We start from the raw sequence: 17,707 nt of genomic DNA, 5'->3' as shown, positions 1-17,707 counted from the left end.
GTTAATATGTATTAGTAAAGAGTATATAAGTGAGATTAGTGAGATTTTTAACTTGATTTGGTACAGTGTGAGAGGAATGGTCCTACCTGTAACCCCGGTTGTATCCACCTGTTGGTTTTGCTTATGCTTTATTCAAACCAAGCCTCAATTATACTAAATTACTTACTGCCAAATTTTGTATTTAGTTAAATCTATGTAACTAATACATTTTTATTGTACGCATTTATATACAATTGCTGTTATTAATTAATTGCTGCTAAATTTAACCTTGTTGTCTTGATGAATTGGACAAAACGAACATATCCAATATCGATTTATAACACCTATATCTTTGTGAATTCATTGCCCTTTGCCCTATCATTTTCAAGAACCACTGGGACTATCAGAAATAGGATAGTTATAAACGCACCCCCAAGAGGGATTTAAATTGGAATTAGGGGAAGGCGATCCGCCCGCGCTCCTGCCCGGAGCCCTCACGGAGCCCCGCCCCCGGCGCTCGAGCCGCTCCTTCCCGCCTCGCGATCACCCAATCAGCGCAGAGATCGCCGCATCTATTTGCATATTAAACCCCGCCCCTCTGGGTGCTCACCAATCAGAGCGCTCCTCTCATGGAGCCGGGGGAAAGGCCCGCTTGGCTTTCCGCGCACCCGCTGAGCCGCAGCTTCCCATTGGGCGCTGCGCCGCTGGGCGGGGCCAATTTGAACGGGCGGCGGCGGCGAGCGGCGCCATGGTGAAACCGCTGAGGGATCGCGATCGGGATTGGGATCGCGATCAGGATCGGGATCCCCATACCGCCCAGGGTCCCGGCCCCACAGCGAGCCCCCTGCAGCCCTCTGCAGCGCCAGCCGACGGCTTCGCCTCCTCAGACGATGAGGCCGCCGAGGAGGAACCGAGCCCTCTCCACATCTCCTGGTGAGGCGACACCCGCGGGGTCCTTTCCCTCAGGAAATTGTATTAAATCTTTAATCGGAGAAACAAGAGGGTTTTGCTTCGCAAGGGAAAGCCGAGGCGGGCTCTGGTGACCTGCCAGGCTGGGGAACTGTCAGTGGATGTGGCTGGGGATGGATCCCTCCTGCCCAAGTGGGATCTTTAAAGTCCCAAACCTTTTGTCACCCTGAAAGTGAATTTTTCCACTATTCACTTCCCATGTTTCATTTTGTGCCTGTAGCTCCTCATCCTCCACTAGACGCTGGTGAAAAAGTCTGGCTCCACCCTCTTGATACACCTTTTAAAGATACTTATGTATTTAAATAATTGAAATCTTCCCCTCTCACTTTCATTTATTTTACTTTTTATTTTCTGACAGGTTGTCTTTGCCTCCTCTCTTCTCTTCAGAGTTCCTGGGATTATGTTCCCTTCCAGGTGAGAAGCATTCACTGAAATTTGCAGGCATATTTGAAAGCTGAAGAGGTGTCATACCTTGTACCCCAAAATTCTGTGTTGTGGGCGACTCCTTTTGTAATCTACCCCTGGATTAAGTGTTTTGGAAACACCACAGCTAATCTAGAGAATATCTTCATGCTAGATCACATTTTTTCAAGTCATAAAAGTAAACATCAACTTTGACTGCATTTTTAACTACCAAAACCACAGCCATGGTGAATCTCCACTCAACTCTTAAGTAATCTTTATTCAGCCCTTTTATTTGTTGGATGATTTCTTGTGTTTTGTGGGGGGATTTTACGCTGTGTCCTGATTTAAAATATCCAAAACTTTTCATCTGGAAAACACAAAGCACCTTAAAACCTTGGGCAGATTTCTTTCTTTAATCCTATTACATTTCAGTATTAAGCAGATAATGGTGTTTAAGCTGTCTTCAGCACCAGGGATCTATTTGCAAAAACAGGAACTGTGTTTTATTTGGGGTGTGGCTTTGTTGCTTTGGTTTTGGGGGGAGGCTCTGATCTTCTGCTGCAGTAGCCATCCCATAAATGTCACTTACCTGGTAATTCTTTTTCAAAACCTGTTTCAGGTTGCAGGTTTAAGGATATCAGAAGAAATCTTCAGAAAGATATAGGTGAGTCTTCTTTGTGTCAAGGACCATTCCATGAATATTCCATGACTATGGAATAAATTGTCAGGGTATTTCCAGGCAGGACCTGCACAGTACACATGAGGCATTTTCAGGGCAGCTGGGATCAAGATGAATTACAAACTTGTGATCTTCCTTTTTTCCCAGAGAAAACTGAAATTGGGATAGAAAAGATGGAATTGTGTAAAGATTTGTGCTGAGTATTCAGCTGTAAGCACTAAAGAGCAGAGATTAATAGCAAATCCTCAGTGTTTGGGTAAGTCAAGCTTAGGAAGGAGCTCCTGGCTGTGAGGGTGGGGAGGCCCCTGGCTGCCCCAGGATCCCTGGAAGTGTCCCAGACCAGGTTGGATGGGGCTTGGAACACCCTGGGATAGTGCAAGGTGTCCCTGGCCATGGCAAGGGCTGGAACTGGATGTTCTTTAAGGTCCCTTCCAACCCAAGCCATCCTGGGATTTTGTGATTTTAGCTAGAGATGGGACAGAAACATATTTAAATGGATAACAGGCTGTCCTGAGTGCTGTGTTCTCCAGTGATACTTCTCTCAGGATTCCCTCTGAACTGAGAAAATTCCTCTCCTGGATTATCTGAAGGGAAATGTGGGAGAGACTCAGTGGAAGGAAAGAGTACTCAAACCAAAATTGCTCACTCCTATCATCTTAGCCCCAAAGATTAAACAGGAGACTCAGGACCAAGGTGCTTATCTGTTTATCCTTAAGCCTGATAGACTTTTGTTTATTTGCAAGTGTCTTAATCCATTGGCAGGAGAACTAAAGAACTGTGGGATCCAGGATATCTTTGTGCTTTGTACCAGAGGAGAGCTCTCAAAATACCGAGTACCAAACCTGATTGACACCTACCACCAGCATGGGATATGTGTGCACCACTACCCCATTCCTGATGGGAATGCTCCTGACATTGCCACCTGCTGCAAGATCCTGGAAGAGCTCAGAACCTGCCTGGAAAATAAGCAGAAAACAATGATACAGTAGGTTCTGGCTGCCTCCCCATAACCCCACGTTCCTGGAAAGGATGCCAGCTTCTCTCCAGATCTGAAGCAGGGGAAATAGGATGGTGTGAAAAAGCAGTTGCATTCTTTAGGGTTAGTTCATGCTGTGAAATCTGCTTGTTCCTCCTCCTGCAGCTATTTGGAGGGAATTCTTCCTTTCAGAAGGTCAGAATGTCCTGTTTCAAGATTGGAATGTCCCATTCCCCCTTGCTCTGTCCAGCAAGGGTTTTAAAGTGTGTTTTGAGTGGCATCACAGGGCTCCTTGCTCCCTGCCTACCTGGATATCAGGTGTACAGCATGAGTTGGGGGCTAAAACACTTCTTTGCCAGTGGTTGGGACTATTCCATCCCTGGAAGGGATCCAGGCAAGCTAGATGGGGCTTGGAGCAGTCTGATCTAGTGGAAGGTATCCCTGCCCATGGCAGGAGGTGGAAGGAAGTGACTCTAAGGTTCCTTCCAACCCAAATCATTCTGTGATTCTGTAACACACCCCTGGACTATTTATCAGGGACTCAATGGGTTCCAGCAGTGCAAAATTCACTCCTAATTTCCAGGAATAGAATTTATTTAGCTGAGCTCAGAAGAGAGGGAAAGAGCTTTCCCATGTTCCCTGAATGATCCCACTGACAGCTTCCTGTACATCCACTGAGCCCTTGTCTTCCTGCTGACACAGAACCCTGCTGCTCTCCTCTCAAGTGTCCTCAAACCCTTAATCTGGAGTAGGATTTAAAGAAATTTGAGATTGTCCATCCTCCTGCTGTTTCCTGTCCTCCTGTGCCTTTGGGACTATTACCAGGAATGAAGGGGAACTTCAAAATTGAAGTTTCCATGGAAAGGCACAGAAGGTGTAGAGAATAAATAGGATATATCCCTGTAGGTACAGGAACACAATATTGAAAATAGGATGAAAACCTTGTTCTGACTTTCTTGTACCATTGCTCCTCTTGACTATATTAAGGCAAGAACTGTACCCACATATTTATATTTTGGGGGGTCTCTGGGTGCTGCAGTTTGGTACAGCTTGTTACAGCCAGATGTTTTTTTTTTCTCCCAGCTGTTATGGTGGCCTCGGACGCTCATGTCTTGGTAAGCATTTGTCTCCAACACATCCCACAAACCCATGGAGCCAAATTCTGCTGGAGCTTCACTGTGGCAATCCAGACTGCCACTACCAGGGGCAGCCTGGTTAACAGAAAGGACATGAACCAATTCCTCTGTATCTGTCTCCATTGCAGTGTTCCCCCTTGAAGCTTTCAGGAGTGTTAGTTACTGTGTGTTCCCAGAAGGAAGGGGTGGGGATGTGGCCAGAAGACACAAAGGGGGAGTAACTGGGTGTACTGGTTCTCATTTCTGAAAAGCCTAGGAATTGCATCCCAGATGCTGCTGGGAAGGCAGGGGAAAAATAGTTGGAAGGTTTTCACCTATTTCCAAACCCATAGACTTAGGAAGGAGCAGCAGGCAGACGGGCCAGTGCCCAAAAATAGGATTCTGCAAGAGATCCAAGAGCTCTGAGAATGAGGTAGTTTTGCCAGGGTGGTTTTCATGGGACAAATCAGTGGCTGTGTGCTGTCACAGGAGCATTCAGGTGTAAACACTTTCCCTTACAGTGGCTGCCTGTCTCCTGCTCCAGCTCTCGGACACCCTGGCACCTCAGCAGGTGATAGAGAGCCTCAGGAACCTGAGAGGATCAGGGGCCATTCAGACCATCAAGGTAATGGGGCTGCAGCAGGTAATACATGAGTCCTAACACCAGCAAGAGCTCAGCCAGTCCCCTCCTTCCCCTGTCAGAGAGATACCTCTGTCTTGCCAACAGCTGCTCTCTGGGGTTTGAGCTGTTTCCTGCTTTCAAGAAACAGCTTCTCCCAGGAAACTGGTGACTGGACAAGAGGAAAAGGCCTCAAGTTGTGCCAGAAAAGGTTTAAGCTGGGTAATAGGGAAAATTTCTTCACTGAAAGGGTTGTCCAGGACTGGCACAGCTGCCCATGGCAATGGTGGAGTCCCCACCCCTGGAGGGATTTAAAAGCCATGTGGATGCACTTGGGGACATGGGGTAGTTGTGGCCTTAGGTGCTGGGGGAATGGTTGGACTCAAAGACTTTAGAGAGATCTTCCAACCTAAATGATTCCATGACTTAAAATAAAGCAGCTTTGAATTCTGACAGTCCCACCTCTGAGGACCATGTTTTGCATTACCTTGGGGTAATGCATCACCTGTGGCCAGTATGGGGAACGACAGGATACAGGTCAAGATCCATGGGATCTGTGTCTGACACTGAGCAAGCACAGGAAGAACAAATGGAACAGAGGGTGCAGTTTTCATCCAGGGGAATCAAACAGCTTTTTCAGACAGGTGGTGCCTGTTCCTAAAGCACAGAGCACTGACTGCAGACGTGGCTGTGCATTTGCAGCAGTACAATTTCCTGCACGAGTTCCGGGAGAAGCTGGCTGCTCACCTGGGCGCCCAGGAGCCGCTGCTGAGATCGGCCTCGCGGTAGCTGATCCTGCCCCGGGCCCTCGGTGTCTGTGGGGACAGCTCCTGGCCAAGACACCTCTCTGCTGGCCTTTCCTCAGTGCTACTGCCTGTGTGACACAGCTGCTGCTTGCCAAATCCACGTGTAAAGTATTGGGATGGGGAGGAAATCCTACAACATGTGGCTTCTTCCTCTCTTTGCTGACTTTTAATACTCACTGCCTGGAAAATATGTGTACAAGTGTGTTTGTGTCCATTGCTGTTCTGCTGGGATAATGGAGCTAGATAGAAATTCCATGTCTGGAGCTCTTTAAAAACACCCTCACACCATCAGCTCTGCTGTAAAACAGTCAAGTCAAGCTGGAGCACTCACCCCTCAGGAGCTTGTAACAACTCATTTTAAACTGTCAGGGTTCTGCTCTGTGTGTTGAGGGGTATTGGGAAGGAGTCTCCTCATTCCAAAAGCAGGAGGTGTTGTATACCAAAAATCTGTGCTGAACCCAGCAGGGGGGTTGTAGGTGACTGTGGCAGGAAGAAACTGCTGCAGCTGCGTGGGTGAGCTGGCACAGCCCTTCTGCCTGCTGCCAGCACTGAGAGTAAACAAACAATCAGCTGTGGGCTGGGAGGAGCTCACAGGAATAGTCCTCTAACAGCCCTCAGCCCTCCTGTTACACTCTCTCCATTCATAAAAGCAAGATGAAACAGCTCCTGGCTTCTGGTAAAGTTCAGGGTTTTGACAAAAATTCAGGACCTTCTCAAGCCAAAAGTTGGGGTTGAACAAGTCCCTGCCTTGTGAACTTCAGACTTTAGCTTTTAACATTTGAACTTTGAGCACATAGTTTGATTTCTGCAGATTAATTAGTGTTTATTGCCATTCCCTTCCCCACTCTTATGGCAAACAGCTTCCACAGCATAGAATCATTTACAGCAAATACCTGCCCCAAATGCACTTCACTACTTAATCCTTGCAACTAATGGTTTTCAGATATTAAATATTTGTCACATAACTCAGCAGGAAGCTTGCTGAGGGCGAGAGAAATGTTCTTAATTTTCTCCATAATCTTTTGCCTCCTGAAACTCCAAAAACAACACTCAGGTTCACATTTTGAATGCAAAAGGCCTGGTCCTCCAGCAAGGCATCACACAAGGGCTACTCCAACACTCCTGGGACATGGCTGATGTTGCTGCATGTGGATGGTGTTATCCACACCCCTGGCAGCTGGGAATACTCAGCTGCACCCCTCATCCAGTTAAAGCTGCTCATCAGCAGGAGAGTGCAAACACTTTGGTAAATATTGCTGGGCAGAGCCCCTGCAGCTGGAGGGGCTGCAGGAGCAGCTGTCACTTGGGCTCAGTCTGGCCTGCATTGTTTATTCCAGTGTGGAATTTGGCTCAAACCAGCCCAAATGCCAAGAGATTTGTTTAAAAGGTTGAGGAGAGCCAGGGGCTACAAGCAGGCAGTCTTGTTTCCATAATGGATTAATAAATAGACAAACATAAGAAAGGTTTAATGAGCTTTGCTTCCATAGGCTGAAGTCATCTCTTACATCTCTGGAAGAGCCAAGCAGCAGAAAAATAAAAATTATCCAATAGGAACAATATTCATGAGTTTCCAAAAAAGCCTTACAAAAATTCTTCTGCGAAAAGCTAAAAATTATGGTTGCATGAGGAAAAAAATAATCATAAAATTCTCGAGGCTTGAGCAGTAGGGGCATGGGAAATGCTCAATAAATGCAAGGAAATGTGAAAAAAAAGCAATTTTATGTACAAAGCAATAAGCTGTCAGAACTACTATTACTGAGGAGAGAGAATTCTCTTACACTCAGTATATTTAAAAATCTAGAAAACTACCACTCTCCATCCCCTGGAGATAACAGCCTAGAAAAGGGGAAAGCTGTGGAGGAAAAAGGACAGTCCCAAATCTCTAGAAGGACTATCAGGAATAGATCAAACAGACTCAGCCCCTTTGACAGATGACATGAGTAAAGTCTGTTCATTCATACCCAGCACAGATAAGGTGGAAAGGGGAACATTTTCACCATGTCCTCAAAAAATAAGAGTGTAGGGTCATGAAGGGAAATCTGGCAGAACTGTTCAATACTTATTTTTTACACCCAGCAATTCCACTGCAGAACTCACTGTCAGCATTGCCCAGAGAAGCTGTGGCTGCCCCTGGATCCCTGGAAATGTCCAAGGCCAGGCTGGACAGGGCTTGGAGCAGCCTGGGACAGAGCAAGGTGCCCCTGCCATGGCAGGGGGTGGAATGGAATGGGATTTAATTTAATGTCCCTTCAACACAAACTGCTCTGGGATTCTGTCATCTTCCAGACCAGGCTACAAAAGGGCTCAAAAAGCAACAGAACTGATGGCAGAAAAGCTATTCAGAGCTTTTTAAAATGCCAAAGCCCACTCAGGACATCTGTAACACACAAATTTCCAAATTTCTCACTCTTCAGGCAGATACTCAACACCTGCCCTCTTTCACATTCCTTTCCTCAGCCACTGCCCAACACACCAGTGTTGGAATATCTGGATTTCTGGTGGAACCCAGTGCAGCCATTCATACAACTTTTATTGCCCTAACACCCAAGAGACCCAAAGTGAACAAATACACAGTTTATGCAGAAAAAAAAAAAAATTTACTAGAACAGGGAAACTGTTGTTCTCCAGTACAGGTAAATGAAAAAGATCCCTAATTATTACTTGTAAATTAAAGCAGCTGTTCACAGTCACAATTTACAATGCAACATTTATCTGAAACATCTTCCCCTGCCCCATCTGCTATTTAACTTCAGGGAAAAAAAAAGCAGGAAATCAGAGCTTCCCTTTTGCAGAGGTAATTAAATTCCATATTCTATTTTTATAGGGAATGCAATTATCCACTGTAAAACAACTGAAGAACACAGTGAGGGTCTGTTGAATTTAAAAACAAAACAAAAGGCACCACATAAAAAGAAGTGTTGCTGAATTTGAGATTTGTTTTTTATTATCATTTATTGCACTAAGGAACAGCAGGGCAGTTTCACAATCTCACTTTCTGCTTTGAAAAAGTCTGTAGTATTTACTATTCTTAAACCCAAGAGTGTTTTCATCATTGGACTTGATAAATGTTGGAGGTTTATCCATTTGTTAATCAGACAACACAGACATTAAAAAAACCACATTTAAAATTCATTCCTTCATGGACAATTCAGCTTCTCCTGCCACAATGACACAGACTTGAGATTAAAGCAGCCTTAAAATGTGTTTGGAGAAGATACAGAAGGATCTGGAGCTATGGATGCACATACAGGGAAATATTAACCACTTAATAAAAAAAAAATAAACCAAAACAAAACTATTTTTGCATTTGTGTCCATGAATTAATATCCTAAGACCATCATCTCCTATGGGCAAAGCACACAGCATTCCAGTTGTTCCCAAGCACCTGGAGCTAGGGCTGATTTAGAGTCAAGAGTGGGATACACAAGTCCAAGTGAGCCACTACAAAGCCCATCCTACAGCAAATCCCTAGAGTACTAAGGCTAGTAACCAACACCTACTCAAAGGTTATGGCTGTTCCTTATGGAGTGCAAAGTCAAAACTTTTCAAACCCCAGTCATCTTTATATTAATTTACACATAATTCATTAATTTCAGCGTCCCAGTAAAATATAAGAAAACAGTCTTTCCACAAGTATAAAATGTGGAAATATTTTAAAAATAGGGGAGTCATTGTTTCCTAACTCAATTGTGAACATCAGGTTCCAGATTTAATCTTGGTCAGAGGTTCTTGTTGTAAAGAATCCATGTTTTTTGTGGCTTTTGCATGCACTTAACTGGAACAAAGCTTGTTGAATGTCTTCTTAAGAGCTCACCAGAACATAAATCATGCTGCAAAAGAAAATACAAATATTAAGATGCATCATTTTGATTAGTGTAACACATTTAATTATAACAGTGTATATTCTAAGGAACAAGTCCATGTGAGATACATGGATTGTGACTGAAGATTTGACACAATGACTCTTCTACTTTTGACTTCAACAAAATCACATTTACATCAAATACTTTCCTCTGAAAACAATGTTTCAGCTTCTTAATTAAAAAACCCTGGGATTCATTGTATTATGTATATTGTATTGTATTTTCTTCTTAACAGAAGTTTGGAGCTTTTCAGTCTACAGTCATGGAACAAAGATTGAAAATAGTAATTCAGACCAAATTAGGATTTGTGCTTTAAAGCAGAGTCAGAGGTGAATGTGGATTCTTTTTCAGGAAAGTTGGCACTGTAGATGATCATACAGATTCCCAGCATGTTTTGAGTTGGAAGGTCCTTACAGATCATCTTATTCCAACCCCTGCAATGGGCTGGGAGACCTTTGGCTAGGCCAGATTGCTCCAAGTCACCTCCAACCTGGCCTGGAACACTTCCAGGGATGGGGCAGTCACAGATCCCCTGGGCACCCTGTGCCTCCCCACCCTCCCAGGGAACAATCCCATCCCAATATCCCAATGGCCCTGCCCTCTGGCAGTGGGAAGCCATTCCCTGTGTCCTATCACTACACACCCTTGTCCAAAGTCCCTGTCCAGCTCTCACAGGCTCCCTTCCTGCACAGGAAGGAACATATGGACAACATTTCTCTCTGCACTGAGCCAAAACTTCAGACTGAAGAGGAAAACTTACCCATATAGGTAGTAAAAAAAAGATAGAAGGTAGAATGCTAATTTGCACCATCCTTCTTTCTGGCAATAGGCTAAAATATCTGCATTCATGATGGTCGTAGGATCGTAGAGCCCCGGGCCGCTCATCACGGGTCTGCTCATGTACCTGCAAGGAGGCACAGGCAGCTGTGGGGACAGGCCAGCACACGTGGCTCCTGCCCCCACCCCAGGAACAGCACAGCTGGGACAAGCAGCAACACCCTCCACAGAACACCTTCCCATGTCCTGTGCAATGGGAGAGCAGAATGGAATTGCCACTTCCACTGGTATTCTACACGGGAATTGTCTCAGTGCACCTCTGACCTGTCACACACTTTAACACACACAACTCAATTCTCACACAGCACAAGAGAATAAAAAATCAAACACCTGAGAAAAACAGGTGATGGTTCTTATTGTACTGCCACGACCTAAACTTTCCCAGAAAGCATCTGGGTTTTCCCAAGACACGGAACACTGGACAGGAAGACAGCAAAGGAGAATGGGTAACAATTCACTGAGCATAACAGACTCGCCAAAATTACCTCCAAATATGATAAGCCAACAAGGGCATATTGAGACCCAGTGTGAGCCACTCTGCTGCACAAAGAAACATGACACAGAAGAATGCATGGATGAGGTACTCTGGAAGTACAAGCTGGAAAAAAAAAAAGGGAGTTAGAAGTTTCAATGACACAGAGCAAAACGTGGCATTTCAGCTACTTTGGAGGCACGCCTTTGCTTAAAAATATTATTTAAAACCAACACTAACAAGAACAAGACTGGAATGTGAAAGCAGCAGCCAGCACTATGTGCCTTGCTGTTTTCACATGATATTCATGAACCAAGGAGAAAAATTTATAAGATTTAATGGTCAGATCATACTTTTTTATTGCTTCTATTAAATTAACAGATTCCACACTTTATGTGTGACACTCAGAAGAGGTCATTGAGATATTTCTGCTCATGCAACAGAGAAATATCAGTAGGAAACATGCTCTGCAGAACCATTTATAGGCAAAAAAGTGTTTGTGTTTTCCTGTTTTACAGCTTTGTTTTGGTCTTCACAGATGCAGAACTTTTCAAAGTGGAATTATTCCCAAAATGCAACAGCCCAGGCAGAGCTTTACCCAACCAAACCTGCAGTGATGTGGTGGCACACACAGGTCTGCACAGAGGAGCTGCTCTGCACAGACAGTCTGGGGGAATGGGGCACTTCTCCCTCACAGCTTCCCACTGTGCATGCTTTACAGCATCATGCTTCCAGCAGAAGCCCACAGAGCTCAGTACCAGGTACTATGGATCACAGGAAGCATGGAATGCTGCACAGATTAGTGTTGTTAATAGGAACAACATGGAGAGGTACAGAGAGTAAACACATGCAAAGAGCTGCAAAATCTCACACCCAATACACAGTTAAGTTTTATACAAGTCCCCCCAAAGTGTTGCTATTTAGTGCTTTATTACCAGGGTCAGAAGGAATCATACAAATCAGACTGGTTTGGGTTGGGAGGCACCTTAAAGCCCATCCAGTTCCACACTTTCCACCATCCCAGGCTGCTCCAAGCCCTGTCCAGCCTGGCCTTGGACACTTCCAGGGATCCAGGGGCAGCCACAGCTGCTCTGAGCACCCTGTGCCAGGACCTCACTCTCATGATGAAGAATTCCCAGTTCCCACTATCCCACCCATCCCTGCCCTCTGGCACTGAAGCCATTCCCTGTGTCCTGTCCCTCCATCCCTTGTCCCCAGTCCCTCTCCAGCTCCCCTGGATCCCTTTAGGCTCTGCAGGGCTCTGAGCTCTCCCTGGATCCTTCTCCTCTCCAGGTGAACATTCCCAGCTCTCCCAGCCTGGCTCCAGAGCAGAAGCAGCAGATCTGTAAAGCTTTTGCCTTCTCAACTCAGGCCCTGTAAAACTTCTCCTCATGAAAAACATCCAATTTTCACCCAAAGTTTTAAATTGTCTGCATGTGTGCACATACACACACAAGACACTCTGCTCTCTTTTTGTGCAGTAGGATTCACATTGCATGGGATGATTACATCAAAGTTTCAGTGGTTTCCAATTTTTCTCTTCTTCTTTTAAAACCTCAAAATATCTTCCTAGAAATCTAAAAGCTACCAACAAACATGCTCACCACCTACTTTGCTATGACATGCTAATTCTCTAAATGAAGAATATCAAACAAAGCAAACTTGCATCAACACCACCAAAATTCAGCTGCTGTACACAAAATGTTTCAAATAAATATTTTCATCCAGATCCTCCTTTGCATACTTACCATTTACATATGGCAATTATTCATAGCAGAACAACCACCCTGTCCAACACACAATGCATTTGGCAGCCTGCTCAGATTCACCAGGACTGAAAAATCTGTATTTATTTACCTACACATCTCAAAATATGTTTTTTTCTTTTCTCTTATTTATTATATCCTACTCCCACATCAGGATACCTGCCTCTTTCCAATCTCCCCCACTTGATCCTCCCTGCCTGTCCTAAAGAAAACTGAATTACATCAGATCCTACCATATTTATCACAGAAGTGAGGGAGGATGGATCTGGTTGCTGAGAAAAGACATGACTATAACAGGAGCAGGGAAGAGAAGGAATCAAATCAGCAGTGTACTAAGGAGTTACTATTTTAAGCCAATCTTTCCACTGAGGTGCCTCAATTCCTACCAGGATCTTTGGTTCTTTTTACAGGAAAACAACACACCCATGTGTTTGTCCAGCATCATGTACCAGATCCCCTCAACAGCCTGAATTTCACTTTTGGGGACTAATCTGCTTCCACAGGAACAGCAAATATGAGGTTATTTCAGACTTTCAGTTTGCAAAGCTGCCATGTAAAGGACACTCCATGCACGTGGGGCAGCAGAAGGTTAATATTTGGTTAAACATGCACATTTTTACACTACAAAGGTTGCAGTAAGGTCATAATGCATCAATGTAATGAGAGTTGGCCTCTCCCACACTGCAGCAGAGATGACTGGAACAGACCAAGCAAGGGAAACTGTTAGATGCACAGCTCTCCTAGCAGCAAACCTCCTCTCCTCCTGCCCTCCTCACACTGAAATATTCACTTTAATGTGTGTGCTGTACATATAACATGCTCTTCCCCCACCCCAATTACATCAAATTTATTTTTTGTTGCATATTTTATTTAAAGCTACAGTGTAGGCCACACTGCTGCCCCTGCATCCTCCCTCAGCCTGGGCACACACAAAGGAAAAGCCTCAAGAAATGCACAAAATGCTGCAGGATCAACCTCTGTGTTCTTTAACAAGCCTGCCTGATGCTCCTGGCCTGACAGAGATGCAGGCAAATAGTCTGCCTCAAATTCTTTTCCTAAGCCAAGGAGTGTCTAAGTTCCATCCAAGAGAGGACACTGGGACACACCCCTGATCCTGGAACACAGAGCAGAGAAGTGAGGATAGCACCTATCACCTTCCACCCACCTAAATCCTCAGAAAAAGATCAGAATTAACCTGGCCAATGCTTAAAAAAATCCCCAAGTATTCTCTAATCTGAATTCAGTAAATCTGGTTTGAAAAACACAATTTATTGCAGCCTAAAGTTATTCTCTGACACCTAACAGGCATGTAACAGTTTTCCCCACGTTGCTGGGTAAGCAAGCAGAATTGGTTTGGCACAAAATATGGAAGTCCATGAGGCTGCCATAAACCCCAATGAACAAATAACGAGCAGATGAACAGGCAGACTAAACAAAACAGCTAAATAGTATTACAAATGTTCCTAACAAAATGAAAGGGAAGTTCAAAAACATGAAACTGAAAAGCAGTACACACCTTTAATGCAATTTTGACTCTTTTAATCTTTTTGACCTTTTCAACTGTCTTTGTGCCGAAAATGTGGAAAGCAGATTGAAAGAATGTTAGTATGACAGCTGACAAGATCACCATCAGATTAATAACAGTCAGAATATTCAACTTGAAAGAAAAGAATCAGACAAAGAATTTCCCTAGAATTTCTACCAACAGCGAGGGCTTCTCAACCCAGATGCAATTCTATTGCCCAGGCTGATTGCATCAAGATAACACCAAAAATAAGCAATTTACACATATTTATTTAGCAAAACAAATGTTCAGTGTGTTACTTACAGGATTGAGTGTATTACACTGGTCTATGGGGTTCTTGTAATCAGTCTTCAGTTCATCAAATGCTATAATCTAGAGGGAAAAAAATATAGGAGTTTTGATTCCCCAGGAGCAATTGCATATTTTATCCATTAAAATTGGCAATTTGGCACAGAACTGCTACCTTTGTTCTCAGTAACATTTCACCTAAGTTCTGCCTACACCAACTCACAGGTAAGACAGATGTGGAACAGGTTTTACAAATATGAAAGCACTAGTTTCATCAGATATTCAAAAGCCTCTGACTACTCTCCAACTTTTTACCTTCCCACCCGCAATGAATTTCCCACATCCCTGTATCAGTTTTCACCCCCGCCCACTGTGCAGACCCCAAACCTCAGCCAGGACTCTCCTGGTGGCCAGCCTGGAACGTGACATGGGGTTCCTTAATCCAGAAAAAGCAAGATCAAGCTTAAAAAGCCAACAGATATTTTTCCCCATTGTCAAAGTAAATGCTGAGCAAACATACATCCCAGAATCACAGAACTGTCAGGGCTGGAAGGGACCTCTGGAGACCATCCAGTCCAACTGTCCTGCCAAAGCAGGATCATACAGAGCAGGTTATACCTCCAAAAGGAGCATCCATTGGGGAAAAAAAATTTAAAAAAAGAAAAATAAGTATTCCGGTCTTTTTCTTGACATAAAGATGCAGCATGAAGTACAAAAGGCACTTGTACACAAGAAATGTCCTGCGAAGCATCACATCCTCCCTCAGAGCGCCTCATCTCGGGCAGGGTCCTGCTGGCTGCTCTCCCGCTGCCAGGCTCCAGGAGCAAATCACACAATCATGGAATGGTTTCGATTGGAAAGGACTCAAAGATTATCCAATTCTAACACCCCGCCATGGCAGGGACACTTTCACCATCCCAGATCGCTCCAAGTCGCATCCAGCCTGGCCTTGGACACTGCAGGGATCCAGGAGCGGCCACAGCTTCTCTGGGCAACGTGTGCCAGTGCTTCACCCCCTCACAGAGAATTCCTTCCTAATTCCCCATCTAGCCCTGCCTTCTGCCAGCGGGGAGCCACTGCCCTTGTCCTGCCACTCCACGCCCGCATAAAAACCCATTTTATCCGCACAGAGGCCGATTCCCGCTCCGAGGGCGGTTCCGGATGCGCCTTTCCCGCTCCCTCGGCGGCGGTCCCGAGACGCCCTGGGGGCTCTCCGGGGCCGTTCCCCGGGCGGTCCCCCCCCTCCACGGTGCCCGTACTCACATGCCAGATGGCGAAGAAGATGAGGGCGGCCGTGAGCAGCAGCGCCAACATGTAGCAGAAGGCGGCGAACGTGAAGGCCATGGCGGCGGGGCCGCGCGGGGGCTGCCGGGCGCCTCAGCAGCCGCCGCGCAGCCGCCATGGCCGCGCCCGCAGCGCCCCCTGCCGGCCCCGCCCGCCGCCGCCATTTCGTGAGGGGCGGGGAGGGGGTGAGGGGATGGAACAAAAAAAAAAACAACCAAAAAAAAAAAAGGGTTTTTCACCTTAAAGTGTGGGAGGAGGGAGTGCGATCGCGCTTTACGGAGCGCGGTGTGAGAGGGGGCTGGCGTAGAGTCACAGAATCTAGTTTGGAGAAGACCTGCAAAGATCATCGACTCCAGCCTGTGACTGTCGCCGCCTTGTCAATGGACCAGAGCGCTGAGTGTCATTTCCAGTCATTCCCTGAACTCCTCGAAGGATGGTGTGATAATTGATAATGATTCGTGTTAATCGTAGAAGTTTTGAAGTTTGTATAAACCAGAATACTTAAAATAAGAAAAGAACATGGACCTAGATAAAGGGAAATATATGATTAAACCCACTCTGTTTAAATCCCTGTTCTGACTATTGTGTATACCAGTTTGTAAAATTTAAAAAATTTAAAAAATTTAAAAAATTTTTAAAAAGGGTTTTTTATAGTCTGAAACGTTTTTTGCAGAATCAGATTCCTGCCTTTGTGTAATCAATCACAAACTCTCTGCTAAAGATCAGACTTCCCACTTCTCCTGTTTTTTACCTACCAAGACCCAATGGTTCCATGACCAACTGTCCCAAGAGCTGTCCCACGGAAATTTGGAAATTTCTTTGACCACCACTGCTTACCTTGCAGAATTACTGGAACAAAAGAATAACAATTATTGATTACTACAAGGAAAACCATCCTATAAAAAGGGAGCTGCAAACCAAAGTTGGGTGGAGCATGGAGTGGGCAGTGGCTCCACGTATCCCCAGCGCTGCTTGCTCTGTCTATAGAAAACAAACCAATCTAAATTTTTCTGAATATTGAGACTTTGTTTCTCATTTATAACAATGGGGACTCCACACCTCCCTGGGCAGCCTTTTCCCAATGATTGAATACTGTTTCCATGGATAAATTTTCCATAATATCCAACCCAAATCTCCCCTGATGTATTGATGCCATTTCCCCTTGTCCTGTCCCTGTTCCTGGAGCAGATCCCAAATCCCCCTGGCTGTCCCCTCCTGTCAGGGAGTTGTGCAGAGCACAAATTCCCCCTGAGCCTCCTTTTCTCCAGGCTGAGCCCCTGCCCAGCCCCATTCCCTTCCCAGGACACGCTCCCTCAGTGTCCTTCCTGAACTGAGGATCCCAGAACTGGGCACACACAGCCCTTGGTGTCCCTCAGCACAGAGGGACAATCACTGCCCTGCTCCTGCTGCCACACTATGGCTGACTCAGGCCAAGGGTCTCTGCTCTCTTGCCCACCTGGGCAAACCTGGGCTCGTGTCCAGCCACTGTAAACAGCAGCTCCAGGTCCTTTCCTACTTTCCAGTCCCTCTGGCCCAGCCTGGAATGCTCCATGGGATTGTTGTGACCCAAGTGCAGGATCTGACACTTGATCTTACTCAGCCTCAGGCTGCTGGTCTCAGTCCATTGATCCAGCCTGTCCAGGTCCTTGTACAGGCACTTCCTGCCCTCCAGCAGATCCATACTCCCACACAACTTGGCATTATCCATGAATTTGCTAATGGGAGACTCAATCCCCTCCTCCAGATCATCAGTAAAGGCATTAAACACAACTTGGCCCAATACTGATCCCTTGGGAGATGCAGCACCATTCCCCAGCACTGTTTGAGCCCAGCCATCCAGCCAGTTCTTAATCCAGCCTAGTGAACCTGTCCGGGCCATGGACTGCCAGTTATTCCAGGAGTTTGTGTTGAAAGGAACTTTAAAAACATTGATTTTCAACCCCCTGCCATGGGCATGTTCATATTTCACTAGACCAGTCCAACCTGGCCTTGAACATTTCCAGGGATGGGGCACCACAGTTTTCTGTGCAACTCATGCCAGGGCCTCACCACCCTCAAAGGGAAGAATTTCTTCCTCATACTTCACCTAAATCTTCCTTTTTTATAAATTTATATCCATTCCTT

The 17,707-nt window shown here is 45.4% G+C and overlaps 2 protein-coding genes across 2 annotated transcripts; one reads left to right on the top strand and one right to left on the bottom strand.

The window, feature by feature from the left end:
* Positions 1-639: 639 nt before the first annotated feature.
* Positions 640-5,738, top strand: CDKN3 (cyclin dependent kinase inhibitor 3). Its single transcript, XM_079308933.1, has 7 exons — positions 640-912; positions 1,307-1,362; positions 1,973-2,017; positions 2,795-3,017; positions 4,092-4,123; positions 4,645-4,748; positions 5,445-5,738. Exons 1-7 carry the CDS (start codon positions 728-730, stop codon positions 5,529-5,531), a joined length of 732 nt encoding a protein of 243 aa, XP_079165059.1. The 5' UTR covers positions 640-727; the 3' UTR covers positions 5,532-5,738.
* Positions 5,739-8,464: 2,726 nt separating this feature from the next.
* Positions 8,465-15,707, bottom strand: CNIH1 (cornichon family member 1). The gene is made up of 5 exons (XM_079308934.1): positions 15,563-15,707; positions 14,315-14,383; positions 10,734-10,846; positions 10,172-10,315; positions 8,465-9,378 (listed from the first exon to the last, which is right to left on the bottom strand). The coding sequence occupies exons 1-5, from the start codon at positions 15,641-15,643 to the stop codon at positions 9,351-9,353; spliced, it is 435 nt and encodes a 144-aa protein (XP_079165060.1). The 5' UTR covers positions 15,644-15,707; the 3' UTR covers positions 8,465-9,350.
* Between the last annotated feature and the right edge of the window lie 2,000 nt (positions 15,708-17,707).

The sequence above is a fragment of the Erithacus rubecula genome (assembly GCF_903797595.1).
Source record: "Erithacus rubecula genome assembly, chromosome: 6".
Lineage (NCBI taxonomy): Eukaryota > Metazoa > Chordata > Aves > Passeriformes > Muscicapidae > Erithacus > Erithacus rubecula.
This window is presented reverse-complemented; position numbering and strand designations above follow the sequence as displayed.